The sequence below is a fragment of the Canis lupus genome, chromosome 11 (genome assembly GCF_048164855.1).
Source record: "Canis lupus baileyi chromosome 11, mCanLup2.hap1, whole genome shotgun sequence".
NCBI lineage: Eukaryota > Metazoa > Chordata > Mammalia > Carnivora > Canidae > Canis > Canis lupus.
Window position 1 is genome coordinate 19,364,840 of NC_132848.1, and position 26,679 is coordinate 19,391,518.

Genomic DNA, 26,679 nt, shown 5'->3' on the forward strand with positions numbered 1-26,679 from the left:
CCCCTGAGCTCACTGAGCAATGCCCACCAGCACCTGCGGCCCTCCGGGCCCTGCGCTTCACCCCCACACTACGCCGAGCCGACCAGGCCGGTCGGACCCCCAGGGCACCTGCGCTCCCACCGCGCTCTCCCGCCACCTGCCACCTCCGCCAGGGCTCGGGCCACCCAGACACCGCAGGTGAGACCCGCCCGGGCGGCCCCCCTCCTTCCGCCCTAGAGACCAGCCAATGAGGCCTCGAAACCGACCCTCACGTGTCTGCGGCTCCACCCCTTCCGCTCCGGCAGACGGGCCAATGAGGGCGAGAAGCCGCCTGGGGGGGGCGGGTCTAGTAACGGAAAGGGGCGGGGCGCCGTGCCTGCTCGGCCGCGTGTCCCCAGCAGTGGCGGCGGCGCAGGTGGGCGGTGGATCCACGCTAGCGTGGGCGGTGCCAAAGGTGAGCGAGGCCGGCCCTCCTCGGCCCGGGCCCCCCTGCGTGCCCCGACTCCCGGCCCTGGCGTCCCCGAGCTGTGCCCGCCGCCCCTGCCGCCCTCACCCCACACCCCGCCGTGGCGGCTGTCACCCGTCTCCCCGCCCCCACACCCTCCGCACCCCTTTACCCCCCACCCCTCCCTGCCCCGCACACCACTCCCTGCCCCATACCCCCTCACCTGCATGCCCCCACACCCGCACCCCCACCCCCCTCGCCCCCCCGCACCCCTTTACTCCCACCCCCCGCCCTGCCCCCATACCCCTCTCACCCCCATGCCCACACGCCCGCACCCCCCTACCCCTTTGCCCCTCCCCCCTCCCCCCACGCCCCTCCCTGCCCCCACACCCCTCCCCCTCACACCCCCTCACCTCCCCACATCCCCCTCTCCCCACCTCTCCTTGCCCCCTCACCCCCCACACCTTTACCCCCACCCTCCCTGCCCCCATACCCTCTCACCTCCATGCCCCCACACCCCTCGCCTCCACACTCCTCCCCCCACACCCCACCCCCCACCCCTTTATCCCTCACTCCTCACTGCCCCCCACACCCCTCCCCGCCCCCATACCCCTCTTACCCCCATGCCCCCTCACCCCGCCCCTCCCTGCCCCCCACACCTCCTGCCCCCACCCCTCCACCCCCCTCGCCTCCCTCACCCCCACATCCCCTCCCCACACACCCCTCCTGCCCCCATACCTCCTCACCTCCCCACATCCCCCTTACCCAGCCCCTCACTGCCTCCACACCCCTCCCTGCCCCCATACCCCCTCACCTCCCCACATCCCCCTTACCCTGCCCCTCCCTGCCTCCACACCCCTCCCTGCCCCCATATCCCCTCACCTCCCCACATCCCCCTTACCCAGCCCCTCACTGCCTCCACACCCCTCCCTGCCCCCATACCCCCTCACCTCCCCACATCCCCCTTACCCAGCCCCTCACTGCCTCCACACCCCTCCCTGCCCCCATATCCCCTCACCTCCCCACATCTCCCTCCCCCCCACCCCTCCCTGCCCCCCACACCGCAATTCTCTCACCCCCCAGCTCCTCCAGCCCCCACACCCTGCACATTCCAGACCCTGGACTTTCACAGACAACCCGACCCCCTGGCCTGTTGCCTGCACACCCAGAGCACCTGCACTGCGCTCCCCACGCACTCCAGCCCCGCCATCTGTGCATGGGGGCTCCCAGAGCCTCCAGTCCCTTGGACGCCAGGACTCCTGCTACTCCCGTGGGGCTCACACGTGGGCCTCTCACAAAGAATCTTTGACCCCGGAGCCCCTCTTGTCCTCTCCGAGTTCTTGTTTCCAGGGGGATCCCAGCCGCCACCAGGGATCAGACCAGACCCTGAGGCTACAGCCAGGCCTCAGAGCCCTTGAGCCCGCACCTCCCAGGACCCCTGGGACCTCAAGCCCTTCCTCCCACAGTGACCGCCCCAGCAGTCCTCTCCACACCCCCTCTGCTCACCAGAGCCCATTAGTCTGCTCTTGCTCTAGTTGCCTTGGGCTGCGGCCCTGGTCCCACCCCCCACTTTCTTTCTTTCTTTCTTTCTTTTTTTTTTTTTTAAGATTTTATTTATTTATTCATGCGAGACACAGAGAGAGAGAGGCAGAGACACAGGCAGAGGGAGAAGCAGGCTCCATGCAGGGAGCCTGATGTGGGACCCGATCCTGGGATCACGCCCTGAGCTGAAGGCCGATGCTCAACCGCTGAGCCCCCCAAGCGTCCCTCGCACCCCTTTCCACTGAGTCTTTCTCACCTGCAGCAACCTCATCAGGAAGGAAAGCCATGGACTCCGATCCCCTGGTCTTCCTCCGCCGCAGCTCCTACCCTTTCCCCGGATCCAGCATCGCTGGCCACAGCCTCCATCCCCAGTCCTCCTGCCCTTCAACTACGACCCGGTCTCCACGCATCTGCTTTGTCTGCACACCCCCATCCGCCTGTGCCCTCACCTTGTCATCCACCACCCACCTTTCAAAATTCCAGGCCCCAGCTAACTCTGTGCTGCCCTGGAGTCCTGGGGACACTGTGCAGCCGTGCAGCGAGGCCACACTACTAGTGCTTCTGTGCTGCATATCCACGTGCCTTGGTGAGGCACACGCCTTTGCCAAACCTGTATCATTCTCCTCAAACCAAGAATGTCTATTAGAAGAACCTTCTCATTGCCATTTGTGGGTGAGCTAGAGACCTCAGGAACCTGGGCCACCTGGACCCTTACCTATCTTACCCTTCTTTCTCTCCCCTTCACAGGGTAAGGTGACCTCTCTGGCCCCAGCCCGTACACCATCAGGTACCCTTTCTCCTGATTTCAGCCTTTTCTGTTCAACTGGCTCTTTCCACATAAACCTAAAGAGAACTCTCTGCCTATGTAAGTTAAGAAAGAGAAAACCTTCCCTCTATCATCTTGTCACTGTCTCCTGTTTCTCCTACTTGTCTCCATCTCTGTGCCCTATTTTGTCTGATACTCTGTTAATTCTTTATTCATGGAAATCTTGTTATTGTTACTGTTATTCAATTGAGACCTGGCTCCCAAATAAAATGTCTTTTTTTTTTTAAGATTTATTTATTTATTTATGATAGACAGAGAGAGAGAGAGAGAGGCAGAGACACAGGAGGAGGGAGAAGCAGGCTCCACGCCGGGAGCCCCATGTGGGACTCGATCCCGGGACTCCAGAATTGCACACCGGGCCAAAGGCAGGTGCCAAACTGCCGAGCCACCCAGGGATCCCCCCAAATAAAATGTCTTAAATTTATTGCGCCCTTTTGTAATATTTGACAGTGGTGTAACATCTCCCAACTTAGAACAAAAGACACCTGTAACTCCACATTACATTCCAGCTCCTGGCCCCTTTCTTTGCTTCTCTGAACCAGAACACAAGAACAAGTTTCTACTTTTCTTCCCTTCTCTTTAAACACATCGCAGTCAGGCTTTTGTCCCTTGCCACCCCATGAAAACAGCTTCTGCCAGGATTGCCACTGACCTTCATTTTTTTTTTCTAAAGATTTTATTTATTTATTCTTGAGAGACAGAGAAGGGGGAGGGGGCAGAGACCAGGCAGAGGGAGAAGCAGGCTCCATGCAGGGAGTCCAATGTGGGACTCGATCCCAGGTCTCCAGGATCAGGCCCTGGGCCGAAGGCGGCGCTAAACCACTGAGCCACCCGGGCTGCCTGCCATTGACCTTCAGATTGTCAAATCCATGATCACTTTTTATTCCTTATGCTACTTTATATGAGACACAACTGATTACTCTTTGTTTACTTTCTTCGCTTGGCTTCTGAGACTTCACTCCTTCGATCTCTCTTGGTTCTTCTAGGTCACTGGCTGCTGTTTTTGTCTCCTTTGCTGGTTCGTCTTCCCAAACTCTACACATTGGAGAGCTCAGATCTCCTTTCCATCCACCCTCACTTCCCAGGAGATCTCAGCTAGTTTCATGGCTGTGTCATCTGTACCCCAGTGGCCCCCCAGTACGGATGTTCAGACAGGCTTTTCTCCACACTGTGGATTTATGTTTCCGCATAAATGTTGGATGTCAGAACATACTGTTGGCTCTGTGTTTCCTACATATTAGAGTCCAGTCACCTACTACTGCCACTTCTAACATTCTAGCCCAAGCCTGGTCATCCCTTACATGGAGTTTTACAGCAGCCTCCTCTCTGCTCCACCATCTCCACGCCAGTCTGCTCTGCTCTCAACATTGCAGCCAGAGTGATCCTTTGATTTATTTGTTTTAGAGAGAGACAGCAAGCACATGCACATGATGGGGGCTGAGGGCAGATGAAGAGGAAGAGGGAGAGACAGAATCTTAAGCAGGCCTCACACCACGCTTGGAGCCTGACACTGGGCTGGATCCCACCACCCTGAGATCATGACCTGAACTGAAACTAGGAGCCTGATGCTCCCAGAGTGATCCTTTTAAATCCTAATTCAAATTGTGTCACTCCCTCAAATTTCTCTAATATCTCATCTCTGTCAATAAAAGAATAAAAATCAAAGTCTTATATAAACTGCAGTATCCATTCCCCACCCCCACCCCCAGCCTCTTAGCCTCATCTCCTAGGATCCTGGTTTTTCAGCCACACTCAAGCAGTTACCCTCAAGGCTTTTTCTTCCCTGTTTCCTCTGCAAAGAATTCTTCCTGAGGTATCTAACAGCTCACATGCTCACTTCTTGAGTCTATTTGAAGATTCACCTTCTAAGAGGGATTCCCATGGTTCACCCATCTATGGTGATAGATGGAGTGGTTCCTCCCACTCCATTATTTTGTAGCCTACCTTACTTTGTTTTATTTTCTGTTACCACCTGACGTTGTATGTGTTTCTGTGTTTATTGCCTGTCTCCCTTGACTAGAATGTAAACTCTACAGGGGCAAGGATTATTGTCTTTTGTTTGCTAATATACTCCCAGCACCTAAAACAGTGCCAGACATTCAATAAATATTTGTTGACGAGTAAATGAATTAACTGGCCCATCCCTCCTCTCTTCTGTTGGTCTCAGCTACACACTCCCCAGTTCGCTACATTTCTGACTGCTTATCGGTGCCTTTTATGGGCTTGTATCCTCTGCTTTTAAGGGCTGATATTTAAGGGCTTCTTCCAAGTCCATTTTCTCCTCTCTTTTTATACATTCACTGTGAATGATTTCATCTCTTCCCATAACTTAAACCACCATCAAATCTTTATTTTCCGTTTACCTCTCTCTAGGGCTCTAATCCTGTTGAATAGCTTTGCCTCCATACACCATAGGCACCACACACTCAAGCTGCCCCAAACTGAACTCACTATTAGCCTCTTCGTTCCATTCCTTTATCCCCCATTCTTTGTCTTTCATTCCATCCCTCTTCACAGTCCGGCTCAAAACCACCCACTGTGTTGTCTAAGGCAGTTTAGAGAAAATGTAGTGCTAGTGGGCTCCACCTCTAGAATCAGGACTGGACACCCGTCCAACTCTACTACTTTTTGGCGGTGCAACTTTGGTTAGATTCTTCCAGTCCTCAGTTTCCTCATCTGTACAATGGGGAGAGTAATAGCACTTACTTTGTTATATGGTTGTGAAATCAGTCAGTGCTTATTGAGAATTTACACAGTTCCTTGCACATATTAAACATGAAATAAATGTTAGCTTTTATATTATTGGCTTCCTATCTCTCTCATCTCATTATAGTAAAATATTTTCTGAGCAACTACTTTGTACCTGATGTTACATGTATAGTGATGCCAACTATTGCATTTGGTAGATGTGGGTGCCTACTATACCCGTATCTGTGTGCATCTTCACAATAACCTGCAAAGGAGCTATTATTCCATTTTACAGAAGAGGAAGCTGATACTTGAGATGGGGTGACTTGCTGGGCTTTCACAGCCGATACGCAGCAAAGTCTGCATTCTAGCCTGGGATTTCAGGGTACACCCAAGCTATTCTTTAGTTGCTTACTATATCTCATTAGTTCTGTTCACTCTCATGTTTATCAAGGATTTATTGCACACCAGTAGTGTAATGTGTGAGCACACAAACTGGAGCCAGATTGTCCGGGCCCAATTCTCAGATCTTTGTCTGTGCGGTCTGACCTTGGGCAACTTACTTCATTTCTCTGAGCCTTGTTTTCCTCACATGTAAATGGGAGTAATAATAGTACTTTTTAGAGTTCTTATAAAGATGTAAATGCTTAGAATAGTGTCTGGCTGAAAGGAGGTGCAGAAGCTGTGGGAATGTAAAAGAGGTGCAACCTTCAGAGTTGGCTGATAGGAAATGTAAGGAAAGACTTCTAGAAGTGACCCTTGAGCTGAGTCTTTAAAAACAAGACAAAAACAAAAACAAGGAAGAGTGAGGGAAGGGTATTTCAGGCAGTAGAATGATATATGTAAACACCTGGAAGCAAAAGAAAACGTAGTGTTTTCAGAGTTACCAATGACATGGCTGAAAGGGCCATTTCATACAAGAAGGCTCTGGTTTGAAACCAAGCGCGGACATTTAGATGAACGGCTATTGCTCTTCAAAGACTCTTGCTTTACAACAGGCTTCTTTTTTGCCAGATTTATTTCCTTGATGGCGGGACTGGGTACCTACCTATTTTTTAATCCTACCTATTTTTTAATTTTTTTCTGTAGCGTGGTTGGCATATGGTGGAGACCCCAATTTATCAAGTATTTGATAGGACTGAAGCTTAGGTAAATATGAGGACATGGCTAGCTATTGACAAATAGGAACTTTGGTGATTTTTAAAGTATTGTATTTGTATACTTTGGTTTTTAAAATTAATATTTATTTTATTAAAGTTACTAATGTTAAAAATCCAGTCTTTCTTGAGTATTTAAGTTTAGCTTATGTTATTCTAAATCAGATCATTAGATTATTCTAAATAAGATTATCTCATTCTAAACTCTTAATCTTATTCTGGGTCTGGTAAATTTAAATTGTAATAGTGTTATGTTTTTGTTCCATTTACAAACTTAAACTCGTGTGTGTGTGTGTGTGTGTGTGTGTGTGTGTTTTAACAAAAGTTTATTCCCCATTCCCATAAAGTCCATAATAGTTCTGGGAGACTCTCCAGAACAGCTGCCCTCCATGTGGGGGGCTCAGCATTCGGACTACTTTGACCTTGTGTGGGCTTCCATGACTGAGGCAGGAAGGGCACTACAGAGTCTTGCACCAAATAAAGGCTTCAGCCCAGGCAAACTTAAACTCATTTAATTGTAAATTTAATATATTTCATTTCTTTAAGTATTTCAGTTGTCTTAATAACGAACCTTCCCACTTTCTTAAATAATTCCTATAAATATCACAAGTCAAACCTACAAATATGGTGAACCTCGGGTTCTCTTAAATGTCCTCTTTATAAAGTTATGAAGATTCTCACTTAAAATTATAACCCATAATCAATTTCACATTTTAAACTAGAATGACAAAGCTGACCTGTTACTCTAATAAGTCAACATCTCTTAAACATAGACATGCAGAAAATACCAAATATTAACAGTAATTCTACTTTTTTATGCTCTTCAACATGTCCTATCTGAATTCCTTACTTCTCAGCATTGTAAGTTATTCACCCATTAAGGAAGCACCGATTTTATCCCATACACTTTTTGGAGTTCCCTTCGTTTTACTTTTTAGAGTTATCTTGTCAGCTTGCTGAGTTTTCATACTCTCGGAGGACATTAGTTGGGGTCCAGTGACTCTGCGAGAGTCTGGACTTAGGAGCCAGGACTGGTTCTCCTTCTGCCTCTGTGGCCCCCCTTCCTCAGTCTCTTTGGCTGGTTTCTTCGTATCTCCCCAAACGATGATGGACCTCTTCTCCATCTGTATTATCTCCCTTGATCCCACCCATTCTCATGTCTTAAATAGCCTCTGGATGCTGATGACTCCCAAATTTCTATCTTTAGCCTGCTCTCTTTTCTGAATTCATTTATCCAGTTGCCTACTCAGCATCCCCACTTGGATGCCTCATAGGTATCTTAGTATGTTCAAAACTGAGTTCTTTCTTCCCAAACAACTCAGCGTCTTCCAGTTTCCCCCATCTCAGTTAATGGTATCTCCATTTCTGGTCATCCAGCCAAAAATCTTTGTGTCGTCTCTGACTCCACATTGACTCATGAGCAAATCTTGTTGGCTCTGCCCTCAAAATATACCCTGAATTATCCTCTTCTACTACTTATATCATTCCTATGCTAATTATCTCTCACCTGCATTATTCTAATGCGGCCTCCTAGTGCCCCTGCTTCCACCCAGAAAAGCTACTCTCAACCTAGTGATATATTAACATGTAAATCAAATTACCACCCTCCAGGCTCCCATCTCACTCAAAGAAAACGCTAGTCTTTTCCGTGGCCTGCAAGGCCCACCATGTTCTACTCCCACATTTGGGATATCATCTTCTACTACTCCCCACTTCCTTCTCTGTACCAACTACATTGCCTTTGTTGCTCTTCCTCTAGCTCATCCAGCTGACTTCAAGCTCAGGGCCTTTGTTCTTACTCTTTTTTCTGCCTGGGATGCACTTTTCCCAAATAGCCGTATGGCTCATTCTCTCAATTCCTGCAAGTCTCTAGTCAAAATCACTTCAGCAAGGCCTTCCCCGCACACTTTCTTATTTATTTCTAAGTTTTAATTTATTTTTTTTGTTTGTTTGTTTTTGTAAGTTTTAATTTCCATTTAGTTAACATACAGTGTAATAATAGTTTCAGGTGTACAGTATTCAGCACTTTCAGTCAAGACTCGGTGCTCATCATGAGTGCACTCCTTAATCCCCATCACCTATTTAACCCAGCCCCCCACCCACCTCCCTTCTGGTAACTGTCAATTTGTTCTCTTTACTTTATAGTCTGTTTCTTGGTTTGCCTCTCTTTCTTTATTTTTTCCCCTTTGCTCCTTTGTTTTGTTTCTTCTTTTTTAAGTTCTTATTTAAATTCTAGTTATTTGACATACAGTGTAATATGACTTTCAGTGTACAATATAGTGATTCAACACTTCCATACAATACCCTGTGCTCATCACAACAAGCCTGTACACATATTTAAATTGCATCCACCCCTTTCTTTTTTTCTTTTATTTTTTAAGGAAGTTTTTCTTTAAATTTTATTTACTTTTTTGAGAAAAGAGAAAGCACGAGCAGGCACTAGCAGGGGGAAGAGGAGAAGCAGACTCCTCACTGAGCAAGGAGCCCACACGGGGCTGGATCCCAGGGACCTGGGATCATGACCTAAGCCATGCCAATGCAGATGGTTAACTGACTGAGCCACCCAGGCATCCCACAGTCACCCTTTTTACACACTTTCGCCCTCCATCTCTGGTTGACTTTTTTCCTTGCTACTTATCCCCTCCTTATATTTAGTTCACTTATTAATCTTGTTTATGTTCTCTTACCACTAGAATATAAATTCCATGAGACCAAGAATTTTAACCTGTTTTGTTCACTGCTATATCCTCAGAATCTAAAATAGTACTCAATAAATATGTGCTGAATGTGTGGGTAAAAGAATAATACCGGAATCTTACAAATTAATGAATTGAGCAAGTAGCCCACACAACTAGATATGAATTGTGTCATTATCTACTCCTTTGCCTTCACACAGATTTTTGTAACCGCCTACGTGATAGAATTATTTTATTCCATTTCATATTATAGGAAAACTATAAATTTTTTAATTTTATAGAGTTTTGTGGGTTTTTTGTGGATTTTTTTTTTTTTTTTTTTAGCACATCTCATGGAAATACACAACTCTTACAGATTTTCATTTGAGATTTCTTAAGGCTTTCTTCAATTATTTGGTCACAACCCAGAACTGGATGAGAATAGGAAGAGTCAAGAACTAGATTATAAAGGATCTTGTATCTATAGTAAAGAGATTATGTTTTATCCTGAAAGAAGATGGAGCAATTGAAGGGTTGTAAACAGAGTGACATGGTCAGATTTACATGTTAGGAAAGGTCTTTTGGGAGGTGAACTGGGAAAGTGGATTTGACAAGATGAAGCCAGAAGCAGGAAAACCAGTTATGAGTTTACGAAAATAGTCCAAGTGAAAGGTGAAAAAAGCATGCCCTGGTAGTTCCAAATATTTTCAGCTCCAACTTTTCTCTCCTGAACTCCAGGCCTATATATTCAACTGCCTGTTTGAATCTCCTTTGGGAGGCCTAATAGGCATCTCACATTAATACATTCAAAATAGGGGGATCCCTGGGTGGCGCAGCGGTTTGGCGCCTGCCTTTGGCCCAGGGCGCGATCCTGGAGACCCGGGATCGAATCCCACATCGGGCTCCCGGTGCATGGAGCCTGCTTCTCCCTCTGCCTGTGTCTCTGCCTCTCTCTCTCACTGTGTGCCTATCATAAATAAATAAAAAAATTAAAAAAAAAATACATTCAAAATAGAGCATTTGCCCAACCTCCACCCCCCACCCCCACCCCCCGGCTCAATTGGTGGAGCGTTGCAATTCTTACTGTGTGTTGTTTTTTTTTTAAGATTTTTATTTATTTATCCATGAGAGACACAGAGAGAGAGACAGACAGACAGACAGACAGACAGAAGCAGGCTCCATGCAGGGAGCCCGATGCGGGACTTGATTCCAGGTCTCCAGGATTACGCCCTGGGCTGAAGGCAGGCGCCAAACCACTGAGCCACCCAGGGATCCCCTGCGTTGCAATTTTTAATCTCAGTGTTGTGAGTCAAGCCCCACATTGAATGGAGATGACTTAAAAAAAAAAAAAAGAGAGCAGTTTGTTTCCTTTCTAACCTATTCTCTTAGTCTTCCCCACTTCATTTAATAAACAACCACATATCAAGTTGTTCATCAAAATTAGGAGTCATTTTGATTTCTCTCTTCCCACCACTTAGCCCTGAAAACCTAGACACATCAGATCCTCTTCCAAATTCTTTTGGCTCATCTTCCAAAATATAGCCTGAACCCTCCCACTTTTCATCATTGGTATCATTACCTACCACCTTAGTCCAAAGCCACTTCCATCTGGAGACCATTCTAGTGCTCTCTAAACTAACTGGTTCTCCTACTCTTACCTCCTCTCAACCTTCTGTAGTAGTTCATTTTCCAAACAACTGCTGAAGTCATTATCTTAAAACATAATCCCCTGCTTTCAACATCTAGTGGCTTTTCCTCAAACTCAAAATAAAACCAAAATTCCTGCCTACCTAGCTGATCTCATCTTATACCATTTTACTCCTCAACCCCATTCTATACTTTCTTTCCATGCTTTAAAATACATGAGGACCACTCCCACCTTTTCTTGAGCAATTCTATCTAGACCTCTTCCCGTAGCTCTTTACACGCCAACTCCTTTTTATCATTCAAATGTCAGGGGAGGGATCCCTGGGCGGCGCAGCGGTTTGGCGCCTGCCTTTGGCCCAGGGCACGATCCTGGAGACCCGGGATCGAATCCCACGTCGGGCTCCCAGTGCATGGAGCCTGCTTCTCCCTCTGCCTGTGTCTCTGCCTCTCTCTCTCTGTGTGTGACTATCATAAAAAAAAAAAAAAAAAAAAAAAAAAAATGTCAGGGGTGCCTGGGTGCCTCAGTTGGTTGAGTGTCTGCCTTTGGCTCAGGTCACGATCACCAGGTTCTGGAATTGAGCCCCACATCGGACTCCCTGCTTGTCAGGAAGCCTGCTTCTCCCTCTCCTACTGCCCCTGCTTGTGCACATGCTCTCTGTGTCAAATAAATTAATAAAATCTTTTTTTTTAATTTTTATTTATTTACGATAGTCACAGAGAGAGAGAGAGGCAGAGACATAGGTAGAGGGAGAAGCAGGCTCCATGCACCGGGAGCCCGACATGGGATTCGATCCCGGGTCTCCAGGATTGCGCCCTGAGCCAAAGGCAAGCGCTAAACCGCTGCGCCACCCAGGGATCCCAAATTAATAAAATCTTAAAAAAAAAATGCTTATTCAAGTGTCAGTTCAAATTCCACCTCATTAGGAAGGACTTTACAAGCTAAAGCACCCACCCTGTGAAAGACCCTCTTTATTAAACTACGCTCTTTTGTTTTCTTTAGGCAGTGACCACAAACGAAGGCATCTTTACCATTCTGTTGTTTATTACTTGTGTCTCCTCCTGGGACAGAAGCTCAGTGAGAGCATGGGTTTTATCTGTCTGGATCCATAAATACACCCCAGTATCTACAGAGCCATGGTAGATATCTGGCACATAGTAGATGCTCAGTAGACCTATTCAGTGGCAGATGACAGCACAGACTGAAGGTCAAGCCACGACCTTGGAAAGAGGGAGGATAAGGACCTTAAAGACCTGGGTGAGGGCAGCCCCGGTGGCTCAGCGGTTTAACGCCATCTTCAGCCCAGAGCCTGATCCTGAAGACCCGGGATCGAGTTCTGTGTCTGGCTCCCTGCATGGAGCCTGCTTCTCCCTCTGCCTGTGTCTCTGCCTCCCTCTCTCTGTATCTCTCATTAATAAATAAACTTAAAAAAAAATTTTTTTAAAGAGCTGAGTGAGGCTGTGAGTTCCACAAAGGCAGTGTTCAGTTCACTGGTGACTCCCAAGCACTGGGCCTTCTTGACCCATAGATGAGTAAATATTCCACAAACAAATAAAACAAGTGAGTTTCAGTGACCCCTTAGGTCAGAAAAACAAGATAAGGAGGAATTAAAGACGACCTCAGGGTTCTGGCTTGAGCTATCTAAGTGTACATAATAGAGCTGGAATCAGAGTCGGTCTGTCTCACCGAGTCTTCTTTCTGTGTACTGCCTAGATGGCTGATTCTGAACCTGGAGAAAGAAACTATGACAACATGCTGAAAATGCTGTCAGACCTGAATAAAGACTTGGAAAAGCTACTGGAAGAGATGGAGAAGATCTCAGGTAGGAGGTTTCCCCCCTTATTTCCAGTAGCTCAAATTCTTCCCCCACTTCTGAGCTCAAGTCAACTGCCTTAACAAGGGCTTCCTTGACCACCTCTCAACTTCTAGACCATGTAACTTCTGTACCACAAAACAGACACTACCACTAAATAGTGCCTTGAAGTATTTTCTGATTACTTTATGTGTGTCTGTATCTTATTTCTGCAACTGGACTCTTACCTTCCTGAGGGCAGAATAGTGATTTCTTTTTTGTCACTGGGCACGGTACCAGACCGAAGCTCAAGGACTCAGCAAATGACAGTGTTACTATAATACCTGTGAACAGAATTGAACATTCTATGAATTGTTTAAATAAAGAATTCAGAGTAATAGTGCTAAGACTGATGAGGTGCTGAAGTGGGAGGTACAGTCAGCTCAGTGGAATAAAGTCGGCAATGGACTTGAACAAATATTAGTCTGTTATTCAACATGTTTCCACTAAGTGATAAACAGCCATGGTACACAATCATAATTTACTTCTCTATTTTTTAAGCTTTTATTTTCAAGTAATCTCTACAACCAATGTGGGGCTTGAACTCTTAACCCTGAGATCAAGAGTCACATGCTCTACCAACTGAGCTAGCCAGGCACCCCTCATTTCCCCCTTGATTTTACTTAAGAATTTAAATGGAAGTGAAACTGAAGAAATTCTTTATTTATTTATTTATTTATTTATTTATTTATTTATTTAAAGAAATTCTTTAAACAATATTCCTTCACCATAAAAAAATACATTAGCTTCTATAAGATTGTTCCAAAATTAAGGAAGTTTGTGGGAAAATATTAAAGAAACTCATGTTATTTCTTCAGCTATTTCATTTATCTTTGTTTAGGGTCTAATAATACTAATCAGTAACATTTATTCAGTATTTATTAAATAGTAGATGCTGTTCTAAGCACTTTACATGAAAGAGTTCATTTAATCCTCACAACATTTTTATGAGATATAGAGATTTTTACTATTCCTGTTTTACAGATAAAGAAACTGAGGCACAACTGCCATTCATTATACTAGTGTTTGTTCGTTATCAACTACAAATAACATTTATTTTAGTAATATTTACACTTATATTCTGTTCTTGAATCATAATTCTTATAGTTGTTGAGATTTATAGTAACATTGTAAATAAATTCAAATAGTTCAAATATTTAAACCTAAGAACTATAGCTATGGATATCATATTCCTTGAATTTGCAAAGGCTTAATAATATGTCTACATTCAGGGGCAGCTGGCTGGCTCAGTCCATAGAGTATATGACTCTTGATCTTGGGAATGTAGGTTTGGGTCCCAAGTTGGGTATGGGATTACTTAAAAATAAAATTTTTAAAAAAGAATATGTCTCTGTTTATAACGGGATGGTAATTTGGTTAGATGATTATTTTCTTTACAACTTAGAGGATGTTTCAGCATTTTGTAGCTCCTTGGAATAGTGTGTGGGGCCTGCTCTGTGTTTTCTCCTAAAAGTGACTGACTGCTTTTGCCTCTAAGATTCTTTATTCTGGAAGTTCTGTACTTCACCACCATAAGTTTGGTGTTAATAATCTCTAATGCTTTTCCTGGGGTACATTAGACCTCTACAGCTGTAGACTTTAGTTTTTTTAATTTTTTTTATTTTTTTTTATTTTTTTGAGAGAGAGAGCGAGAGAGAGCATGCACACACAAGCAAGGGGTAGGGGCAGAGGGAGAAGGAGAGAGAGAATCTTAAGCAGGCTCCATGCTTAGTGTGAGCCAGATGGAGAGCTCAATCTCACAACCCTGAGATCATGACCTGAGATGAAATCAAGAATTAGATGCTTAACTGACTGAGCCACCCGTGCACCCTTTTTAGTATTTTTTATAAGAACTTTTTCGTGTATCATATTTTGAGATACTTTTTTTTTTTTCTTAAAGACTTTATTTATTTGAGAGACAGGGAGAAAGTGAGCAAGAAAGAGCAGGAGTGGAGTAAGGGGCAGAGGGAGAAGCAGACTCCTTGCTGAGCAGGGAGCTCGACACAGGGCTTGATCCCAGGACCCTGAGAACACGACCTGAGCTGAAGACAGATGCTTAACTGAGACACCCAGGTGCCCCTTGGGCTATTGTTTGTACTATTTCTTTTGATTTCTTCAGAAATTCCAATTATCCATATTATATACATTTCTTTTTGTATTGTCTTCTTTATCATCAGCTCTGTAATCTGTTTTATTACTTTGTTATTTTCCATTTTATTTTCTATTGGTTCCTTCAGACTATTCCTCTAGTCCCTGACCGTGCTGTTGAAGAAAAGATTGTTTGAAAAAAAAAAAAAGATTGTTCGTTTTTTGTTGTTTTTAAGATTTATTTATTTATTCATGAGATACACAGACTGAGAGAGAGAGGCAGAGACACAGGCAGAGGGAGAAGTAGGCTTCTCACGGGAGCCCGATGTGGGACTCAATCCCGGATCCCAGATCCCTAGATCAGGACCTGAGCCGAAAGCAGGAACCCAACTGCTGAGCCACCCAAGCGTCTCTGTTTTTACTCTCAGATGTTGAACACTAATTTTATCATACCCCTCAGTTCATGATACGTTATGATCATTGGCCCATGAGGGACCCCTCTAGTTTAATTTTTTATTTATTCTCTTATTCCCATAGCCCATTCCCTTTCCTCTCTCCCATAGGCAACAATTCTAACATGTACTTTTTTGTCTGTCTATTCTTATGAAATGTATATTGGTATTTTATAAATTTATTTTACATATTTATAAATAGTATTGTGTTATATGTCTCGTGCTATGTTTTTAATTCAGAACAATATATGTCAGCTCTTTCCAAGATGCTGTGTGTACATCCAATCTATTACTTTTAAATGCTGAAAAGTATGCATATGCAGTAGTATACATCGTTCATAGCCAGGTTGGACTAAGCCACATGAGTGATAACATGGAAGTTAAAGCTCAGCCCATCTATAGGTCCTGTGGATGAAGACAAATTCTCAGAGAAGGGCATTTGGGCCAAGAAAGCATCTCAATATGTATTTATTTTTCCATATTTGAACTTAATTGGATTTCTGGGCTTTTTCCTCCTGCCTTCCCTAATTTTTTAAATTGTTTTATTAAACCTTTGCATCGAATGCTTTGTTCATTCACTTTTATTCCTTTTTAAGTCATGAAAACATTTGAGGCTATGGATTTATTTCTAGATATTTTTACTGTAACCCCTAAGAACTGATAAATCATGTTCTTGTTTTTTATTGTTGTCATCTTTATTTAGGTATAATTTACAAACAATAAAATAAACACATTTTAAGTGTGCAGTTCACTGATTTTTGCCAAGTGTATACACCAGTGTAACCAACATGACTGTCAAAATACAGAATATTTATGTCACTCCAAAAGTTTTTCTTCTGCCCCTCCCCAGGACCAGGCAACAAATGATATAATTGCCTAGAGTTTCATATAAATGGACTCACACACTATATATTCTTGTGTTTGGCTTCTTTTGCTCAGCAGGTCCAATCAGTTTACTATCATCAATGTAATGGACCTGCTTGATGTCCTGGAAGAGAATAGCATTAAAGGCCCCTGTCCACTAAATTACGGCATAGAGCTATAATGAGTTGATATACTTGAGTTAGGATAGTGAAGATGTGTTGTTAGCCTTATTAGCAGAAAACAAACTGCTTCTGGTGGCCTTTACTAATAAGTATGGAGAAAAAAAATTGCCAGATCAATAGCTGCGTATCAGATAGCAGGGGATGTGTTAATCTGCTCAAGCAACAAAACCTCATCTAGAATAGCAGCTACAATTGGAGCCACCACCTGACTGAGTTTATAGTAATCCACTGCATTCTCCAAGATCTGTCTTCTGTACAGGCCAAATTAGCAAATTGAATGGGAATGTGGAGAGAATTACCCCCTGCATCTTTCAAATCCTTACTGGCGACACTAATCTCTACCTCTCCAGGAATGCAGTGTTGCTTTTGGTTACTGCTTTCATGGGGAGAGGCAGTTCTAGTGGTTCCACTTGGCCTTCCCTACCATAATAGCCCTCCCTCCATGAATCAGGGAATAAATGTGGGAACCTCCCAGTTGCCGAGTGATCTATTTCAATTATACATACTGGAACAGTGTGCTCAAAGACCACTGAGCCTCTGTGAGACAGACCTGAGCTAGAGCTCCGTGGACAACCTGACCTCCCCTAAGCCCCTATTCTGACTGATAGATCACTCTACTGACTGGTAGTGATATTCTGGGTCTCCAGGAATTAGTATCAATTCAGAGCCATTGTCCAATAATTCCCCACAAGATCTGATTATTTCCCTTTGCCCAGCATACAGCCCTGCAGCAGTATTGTTAGGGGGTCCCTGTTCCTAAAGCTGATGGTCAGGGAAGGAAGAAATATAACTAAAAAGTAATTACTTTTGATGCGTACTCAAGATTGAATAGTTTAATGTGGTACTATTAGATGGCCAGAAAGGGAACCTCGTTTAAAATAAGGGATCAGGGCAGCCCCAGTGGCACAGGGGTTTAGCACCGCCTGCAGTCCAGGGTGTGACCCAGGATCAAGTCCCACATCAGGCTCCCTACATGGAGCCTGCTTCTCCCTCTGCCTGTGTCTCTGCCTCTCTGTCTCTCTCTCTCTGTGTCTCTAGAAATAAGTAAGAAAGCTTAAAAAAATTAAAATAAAATAAGGGACCAAGAAAGGAATCCTAGAGTAAATGACTTCTCAGCTGAGACTAAACTATTAGTTAAAAAGAAGGTTTGGGGAGCCTGGGTGGCTCAGTCCATTAAGTGTCTGCCTTCAGCTCAGGTCATGATCCCAGAGTCCTGGGATGGAGCCTCACATCGGGCTCCCTGCTCAGTGGAGTCTGCTTCTCCCTCTGCCTCTGACACTCCCCTTGCTTGTGGGCTCTCACGTGCTCTCTCTCTCAAATAAATAAATTTTTTAAATCATTAAAAAAAAAAACTGGAGGGACGCCTGGGTGGCTCAGCGTTTTAGCACCTGCCTTCCATCCAGGGCATGATCCTGGGATCCCAGGATTGAGTCCCACATCAGGCTCCCTGCTTTTGTTTCTGCCTATGTCTCTGCCTCTCTGTGTGTGTCTCTCTCATGAATAAATAAATAAAATCTTTTTTTAAAAAACTGGAAAAATAGGGCAGCCCAGGTGGCTTAGCGGTTTAGCGCCGCCTTCAGCCCAGGGCGCGATCCTGGAGACCCGGGATCGAGTCCCACGTCGGGCTCCCTGCATGGAGCCTGCTTCTCCCTCTGCCTGTGTCTCGGCCTCTCTCTGTGTGTGTGTGTCTCTCATGAATGAATAAATAAAATCTTTAAAAAAAACTGGAAAAATATAATCCTAGAGCTCAAAGAAAAATCCAGACTTGGAGTCAGAGTTAAAGCACCATGTATTCATTCATTCATTCATTCAACAAGTAGTTCCTGAATGAACGCACGCTAAGCCCTGTATGTAAGTTGCTTGTAGTCTAATGAAATAAATACATAGACATATAAATGCAGTATACTATATTAATTTCTATAATAAAAGGATAATAAGTAAAGTTCCAATGGGATTTGGAATAGATGACTAAAATCTATCTGGTAAATTATGGAAATTTTTAAGAGAAGGCATGGACCATTTCTCTGAAACAGGAGTTGTTAGGAGATTCCCAGATAGACAGGTGATGGGCAAGGTTTTCAGACAGAAAGAACAATTTGTGCCAAGGAACAAAATTGTAAGAAAGAAAAGTGGTTGGAGGGGCTCCCGGGTGGCTCAGCTGGTTAAGTGTCCGACTCTTGATTTCAGCTCAGGTCGTGATCTCAGGGTCATGAGATCAGGCCTTGATTTGGGCTCTGCACTGGGCATGGAGCCTACTTAAGATTCTCTCTCTCCCTCTGCCCCTCCTCCCACTCACACACTAAAAAAAAAAAAGAAAGAAAGAAAGAAAGAAAGAAAGAAAGAAAGAAAGAAAGAAAGAAGAAAGAAAAATAAAAAAGCAAGTCCATTGGATTTAAGATTCAACTACTGCAAAATAAACTACAAGTGGAAGTGGTAGAGAATAAATCTCAATGAATCATTTGGGGTCAGATCATGAAAGACTGTGTACCACACTAAAAAGTCATTCTGTAGTCAACAGGGAAATATTGAAGAGGCTAACTGGGGAATAACATAAAGAGATAGATGTTTTAGAAAGATCCTATAGCAGTGTGGAGGAGATTGAAAGCTACCTCAGCAATGGTCTCACAGATAAATATTACCAAATACAGAGTTGGTGGTATAGTGGTGAGCATAGCTACTTGCCAAATACATGAAATGATGAGCCACTGTGAGTGAAAATCCACTCACAAGAAACTAGAGTCACTTGGGGATCCCTGGGTGGCGCAGCGGTTTAGCGCCTGCCTTTGGCCCAGGGCGCGATCCTGGAGACCCGGGATCGAATCCCATGTCGGGCTCCCGGTGCATGGAGCCTGCTTCTCCCTCTGCCTATGTCTCTGCCTCTCTCTCTCTCTCTGTGACTATCATAAATAAATAAAAATTTAAAAAAAAAAATTAAAAAAAAAAAAAAAGAAACTAGAGTCACATATATGGTCACAGGCTATAGAGGATGTCAGATGCAGAGTGTAAATAGCTATATATAAAAGGGGTAAAGATGCAAGTACAGAAATGAGCAGAAAAGAAATTGGAGAATAGACAGATTTTTTAAAAATAGAGCCTCTCAGGGCAGCCCCGATGGCCTGGCGGTTAAGCGCTGCCTTCAGCCCAGGGCCGGATCCTGGAGAACCGGGATCGAGTCCTGCATTGGGCTCCCTGCATGGAGCCTGCTTCTCCCTCTGCCTGTGTCTCTGCCTCTCTCTCTCTCTATGTCTCTCATAAATAAATAAATAAAATCTTTTTAAAAATCTTTAAAAATAAAAAAATAGAGCCTCTCAAAAGGAAAATTGTAACATAAAAAAGAAATCAACAACACTTGAAGAGATAATCAGTTGGAGAATAATGCATCAAGAAGAGATAAAGAAAGTAAAAGTATGAAGAGAGGAAGAGACTTGTGATATGGACCAAGAAATCCTAACCTATATCTAATTGGGAGCGCAGAAAAAAAAAAAGACATTAAAGACAATGGAACAATAACACCATCATTATAATAATATAATGTCTGTGAATTTTCCAGAACTGATGAAAAATTGAATCATAGATCCAATAAATAGAACACCTCTTGAGCAAAATAAAATGATACCCATATGTAGATACATAATAGCAAAACTTCGGAACACCAAAGACAAAGAGAAAAACTGTAGGAAAGCAGAGAGAAACCTATTGAGGAGTGCAGAGAGAAACCTATTGAGGAGTGACAACTGGAGTGGAATTTTCAGCAGTAATCATGAGAACCAGAAATCAGTGGAATAATACCTAAGTGTCATAAAAACACTATTGACTCAGAATTATGCATCCAGCAAAGTTATCTTTCAATAATGAGGGAAAAATAAAGACATTTGCAAATGAACAAAAACTGATAATATTTGTCACAAAGACACCTGCCTTAAAGGAACTACTAAAAGTTTTACTTAAGTCAGGGGAATATGATCTCAGAAGGAAGGTCCAAAATGCAGAAGGCAATGGAAAACAAATAAAATGTTAAACATGTAGGTAAATCCTGAATAGTTCATGAAGTACATGTTCTCCCTTCCACGTTACTTCCTGTGACAGTGTGGCTAAATTGTCTGCTATCTTTAGCTTCCTATAAGAGCTCCCTCACTTCTCTGTAAATCCTTATTGGCAGACTTTTCAAACTCCAAAACCCAATGAACAGGGTGTTCAAGGCACTTTAACCTTGTGCTAATACTTTCCTCAAAATCCTTGCAGCTGTTCTAGCTTCCATCCACTGAAATATTCCAAAGCTCCTCCTACATCGTAGGGTTTGTTGCATCATGCTCTGGTACTAAGATCTATTCTAGTTATCTACTGCTGCATAAGAAGTTAACCCAAATTTTGTGACTTAAACGTTTATTATCACACAGCTTCTGACGATCAGGAATGTGGGAACAGCTTAACTGGGTGGTTCTGGATATATTTTTGATAGGTTTGCACTCAAACTGGCCATTGCTTCAGTCTCCAGGTATTTGACTAGAGGCTGGAGAATCTCCTTTCAAGCTCATGTAGCTGTTGGCAGGAGGCTTTCTGTTTGGCCTCATCATAGGGCTGGTGATGACATGACTTCCCCTAGAGCAACTATGTGCACTATAATAAGTATGATAGAGTATAATACTATACATGCATATACATGAAGCAGCCCAGGACAGAAGGTACCATCTTTTACAAGCTAACGTTAGAAGTGACATGCCATCACTTGTGCCATAGTTAAATCATCACGCAGGCCTACTGTAGTACGATGTGAGAGAGAACTATAGAAGGATGTGATCACTGGAACACAGGGACTACCAGAATACCTTGGAGCCTGGCTACCACATTTATGTCGAGCATCTAAAACCTACACTATTGGAAATAATAAAGCTTATCAAGGTGGCTGCATGTGAGATCACTATACAAGAGTTAACTGCATATTTATTTAATAAATAAATTAAATATTTTTTAAAATGTGCTCTAATTCTTTGTTGCTGGTATGTAAAAATGCAGTTAACTCTTTCTCTCTCTCTCTCTTTTTTTAAGATTTCATTCATCCATTCATGAAAGGCACAGAGAGAGAGAGAGAGAGAGAAAGAGAGAGAGGCAGAGACACAGGCAGGGGGAGAAGCAGGCTCCCTGCAGGGAGCCCGATGTGGGACTCATCAGGATCAGGCCCGGGGCTGAAGGCAGGCACCAAACCGCTGAGCCACCGGGCTGCCCTAAAGGCATTTACAGTAACACACCCACACCGGCTTGTGCACACACACATCTATGAATTCCCCTGGAAGAAATTTAACAAAAAATGTACAAGGCCTGTATGCAGAAAGTTATAAAACTTAACTAACAGATCCTAAAGATCAAATAAATGGAGCTAGTGACATTTATCAAGAGAACGACGTAAAGCAATTGGTGCGTCATCCTAGGCTTTAAAGTGGTTTCAGACAAGTTGAGCAACAGATACACCAGAGAGCCCAGAAACAGACACACATACGTGCACACACATAGATGCACACCTGACAGTCTCATACACACATGTACACACACAACACACACTCTCATAAACACACACACACGAATTTTTATATATAACAGATGAAATGGCAGATCAGTGGAGGAAAGAAGGGACTGTTGCATAACCAAGCTGGAGAAATCGGTTATCCATAAGAATAAAAATTAAAAATGGATTCCTACCCACGTATACACACAATAGCTTCAGAATGATGAAAACTTAAGTGTCAAAAATAAGTGTAAAACTTGGGAAGAAAATAGGGGAGAGTATCTTGTGACTTTGGGGGTGAGGTTGAATTTCCTAAACAAGAGGCAAAATGCTAAACACAAAATAAAAGATTGATAAATTGAGCTACATTAACATTAGGAACTTCATCAAAAGGTAATTTAAAGATTTTATTTATTTGAGAGAAAGAACACAAGCAGGGAAGGGCAGAGGGAGAAGCAGACTCCCTGCTGAGCGGGGAGCCGCCTTGGAGCTGGATTGATCCTGGAGCTTAATGGTCCTGGGGCTCAGTCCTGGGGCTTCTGGGTCTTGACCTGAGCCCAAGGCAGACGCTTAACCAACTGAGCCACCCAGGTGTCCCCATCAAAAGGTAACTCAAATGTCACTTTCTCAGTGAAGTGTTTGCTGAGCGTCCTTCCTGAAATTGCAGATCAGACCCCATCTCCCTGCCAGTCCCACCCTTCCTTCACTGATTTATTTTTCTCCTTAGTACTTATTTCCTTTTAACATACTAAGTTTACTTACTGTTATTTATTATAAAATAGTCATGAGAGCAAGATTTTTGACATTTTTTCTCCTTGCTCTGTCCCTAGAACGTAAACAGGTGCTGACGCATACCAAGTGTTTTTCATCCATTTTTGAATGGATGAATGTGTCTTAGCTCCCTGACTTTTTGTGCATTTTAAGAAAGCATGTGTCTTAAGTTTCTTGACATCTTCCTTGCCTACAACAGTGCTAACAGTGAAATAGGCATCGGAATATGATTGCTTCCTTTGGTACCTGCTTGCATGGCACAGTGACAAAAATGTGTGGGTGTTTTTCAATTTGTAATTGATAATAGATCATAGATAATCCCCTCTCTACTATGGTGGCTCCTTCATTTGTTGTTTTCTAATGATTTTGGTTTTGTTTATTTGTTTTTCCTTTAAAAAAAGATATGATTTATTTATTCATGAGACACACAGAGAGAGAGAGAGAGAGGCAGAGGGAGGAGCAGCTCCCCTGTGGGGAGCCCGATGCGGGACTCGATTCCAGGACCCTAGGATCATGACCTGGACTGAAGGCAGAAGCTCCACCGTTGAGCCACCCAGACATGCCTGTTGATTTGTTTTTCTTACGGTTCTCTGGTGGAGGGGTTGGCTTATTCCTCAGTTCACACTGTTATCATCACTGATCCAAATAACAATCTTCACTTATCTGTTTACCTTTTTTAATTTCCATTTCTCTTTTTGTTTATCCCTTTTCTATACATTTTTGTAAATTCTGTACCTTTGTTTTATGCATATATTTTTAAGTTATGTAAACTATATTGCATTATATCTCCAACCTCTTCCTTACTTTTTAAACTCAACTATATTATGAAAATCTCTTTCAGTCGAGTTCCAAACTGTCTTCATATCCTTGTTAGTCTTTTGGATTTATTCTCGTGGTCCATAAGAAGCAACATACCGTAGGCAGTTAACAACATGGACCCTGGTGGGCCGCCTGGCCGGCTCGGGCAGTAGAGTATATGACTCTTGATTCCGGGGCCATGAGTTCAAGCCCCATGCTGGGCGTAGAGCTTACTTAAAAATAAATAACCAGGGCAGCCCAGGTGGCTTAGAGGTTTAGCGCCGCCTTCAGCCCAGGGCGTGATCCTGGGGTCCTGGGATCGAGTCCTGCGTTGGGCTCCCTGCATGAGCCTGCTTCTCCCTCTGCCTGTGTCTCTGCCTCTCTCTCTGTGTCTTTCATGAATAAATAAATCTTTAAAAATATAAATAAATAAATAAATAAATAAATAAATAAATAAATAAATAAATAAATAAAATCTTTAAGTAACTAAATAAATAAATAACCAGGGGCTCCTGGGTGGCTCAGTCAGTTAAGTGGACAACTCTTAGTATTGCCTCAGATTGTGGGCTCACAGTGGTGGGATCCACTCAACAAGGAGTCTGCTTCAGATTCTCCCTCCCTCTCCCTCCCACACACTCTCTCTCTCAAATAAATAAATAAGATCTTTTAAATAAATAAGTAACCAATTAACTAGCCTGAATGTGAAGGGTAGAACTATAAAGTTATTGAAATAAAATGTAAATTTTTTATTTTTAAAAAAGATTTATAGGGGCACCTGGGTGCCTCAGCAGTTGAGCGTCTGCCTCTGGCTCAGGTCATAACCCCGGGGTCCTGGGATTGAGTCCCATGTCGGGCTCCCTGCAGGGAGCCTGCTTCTCCCTCTGCCTGTGTCTCTGCCTCTCTGTGTGTGTCTCTCATGAATAAATAAATAAAATATTTTAAAAATAATAAAATAATAAAGTAGGAATGTTGACAAGGGCATTTTCAACTATATTATGTACTTCTCAAAAAATATGCCTATAGGAAAATTTTTCCTTAGGGTAAAAGTGTCTTACTAGGTTTGCTTTTATTTTATGGTCACTGAGTCTTGAACCTGAGCATGTTTCCTCTGCTTTGGCCTTAGGAAACTCAGAGGTAGAATTCCACCTGCCACCTGATACCACATGAGATTCATTTCTTCAAGCTCTTTTTTCCTCCTGAATTCTTATTTCTTACTCACCCTAACCCTTTGCCGAATATCTCAATTATTCACTTTTAGTAAGAGTTTGTCCTGTCTTGAACACCCTAATATTGCCTAATTGTCCTAGGCAATTAACATATATCATCCATTTAATCTTCGTAGCAAGCTGTGAGACTGGGACATTGTCCTTTACAAATGAGGTTAGTAAATTTAAGTCACTTGTTCCTGGCCACATGCATAGCAAGTGGAGAGCCCAGAAGCATACAGCTCTGACTCCCACATGCATGTTCCACCTGCTGTCCAGGTGGTCTACGTACTAAGAAATAGGTTCCTGGGCGCCATTCCCAACCTGCTAAAAAAGAATCTTGAGTTGTGGAGGAGCCAGTGATCTACATTCGGGTGTCCCAAGTGACTCCCATGCACCCGAAAGTGCAAGATTTCCTGCACAGGCTGTATAGCTATCTGCCCTCTATCTGCTGAGATACTGCACATAGCTTTTCTAAGAATTTTTCCCTAACCAAACAGATATTACTTCATGCAAGACGCCAAGCCTGTCACGCTGCTGACCTTGACTGTGTGTAGATATTCATGTGTAATTATTATTATTCTTTCTGCCAATCCTTCTCTGGTGAATTTTCTTGAAGACATAGTTTTCCAAAGTGTCCACTATGTTTTAGTCCAGCAAAGAGGAGTTTTAAGGGGGTGATGTTTGGACAGTGGTTCACGTCATGCAGAAGGGAGATGACCCTTGTTCCTTGTAATTATGGAGGGTGGAACCACACGGGCGAGGTGAGTGCTACAGAGAGGTGGGATTTCTTCCATTGAATTCATAAGAGAAGCATGTGTTTACCTATAGGCCTAGGGGACATTGACCTTGAGCTGCTCTCAATGAGAAACAGCAAGAAACTCAGTGCAGGGCAGCCCCGATGGTGCAGCGGCTTAGTGCCGCCTGCGGCCCAGGGTGTGATCCTGGAGACCTGGGATCGCGTCCCGCGTGGGGCTCCCTGCATGGAGCCTGCTTCTCCCTTTACCTGTGTCTCTGCCCCCTCTCTCTCTCTCTCTCTGAGTGAATAAATAAATAAATATTTAAAAAAAAAAAAGAAAAGAAACTCAGTGCAGGGGTGAGCACCAAATGACATCTAACATGGGATGCAGCAAACCTTCCCAAAAGGAAGAGCCCCTGAACTGGCCTTGATGAAAGCGCAGAGGCACCCAGATAGAAGTGGGCAGGTGCCCCAGGCCACTATGCATAAGGTAACATGAGGCTCAGGGCCTTGCTGGAGTAAGAGTAGTCAGCCCTACATGAGCTTGGATCAGCAGTATGCTTCCTCGGGGTTCAGCCTGCAACCACTGGCTGTGAACTGCAGATGGGTAAGGACTTAGGTTTGCTCTAAGTTTTCCTAATATTTTACATTAGACTGGCCTCCAGCCTTAATGTCATGGGCTGATGTATCCAGAAGTTAAGACTTGTGTGAAGTCAGGGAACTTTCAGTACCGCTCTGCGTAGAGAGAAGTTTTAATAGGGATTTTTATGAACCCTGTAACATGGAGCCTACCAGCCTTCCCTCCTTAGCATAACTGGGTAACTCACTGGGATCTGGTCCCTGGGATGCTTGGCATGGTTGGAGGCATCTGGGCCTCCTTGGGGCGCTCCGAGCCACAGCCCTACCCTGTGGCCTCATCAGGGCCTGTCTGGTTGTTGCAGTGCAAGCCACATGGATGGCCTACGACATGGTGGTGATGCGCACCAACCCCACGCTGGCAGAGTCTATGCGCCGACTGGAGGATGCCTTCCTCAACTGCAAGGAGGAGATGGAGAAGAACTGGCAAGAGCTGCTCAATGAGACCAAGCACAAACAATAGGCCCCTGCCCACCCACGGCTGCCACGCTGCCGTCTGCCGGTGTGGAGGGGCCCTGGGGCACGGAGCCTCCTCTGCTGGCAGAGCAACAGCAACCGAAATATATAGCTGTATGAATAGTACTTGTTTCTCAATAAACTTATTTTTAAGGACAACCGAGGACCCCTTTCTGTCC

General features: G+C 44.0%; 1 protein-coding gene across 2 annotated transcripts; it reads left to right on the forward strand.

Annotated features, from left to right (window-relative positions):
• Positions 1-322: 322 nt before the first annotated feature.
• Positions 323-26,659, forward strand: SYCE3 (synaptonemal complex central element protein 3). Of its 2 annotated transcripts, XM_072843387.1 has the most exons (4): positions 323-433; positions 2,714-2,831; positions 12,671-12,779; positions 26,350-26,659. In XM_072843387.1, the coding sequence occupies exons 3-4, from the start codon at positions 12,671-12,673 to the stop codon at positions 26,505-26,507; spliced, it is 267 nt and encodes an 88-aa protein (XP_072699488.1). In that variant the 5' UTR covers positions 323-433; positions 2,714-2,831; the 3' UTR covers positions 26,508-26,659. The 2 variants fall into 2 exon arrangements, with proteins under 2 accessions (XP_072699488.1, XP_072699489.1); XM_072843388.1 differs by lacking the exon at positions 2,714-2,831 and having other exon boundaries at positions 334-433.
• The last annotated feature ends 20 nt before the right edge of the window (positions 26,660-26,679 follow it).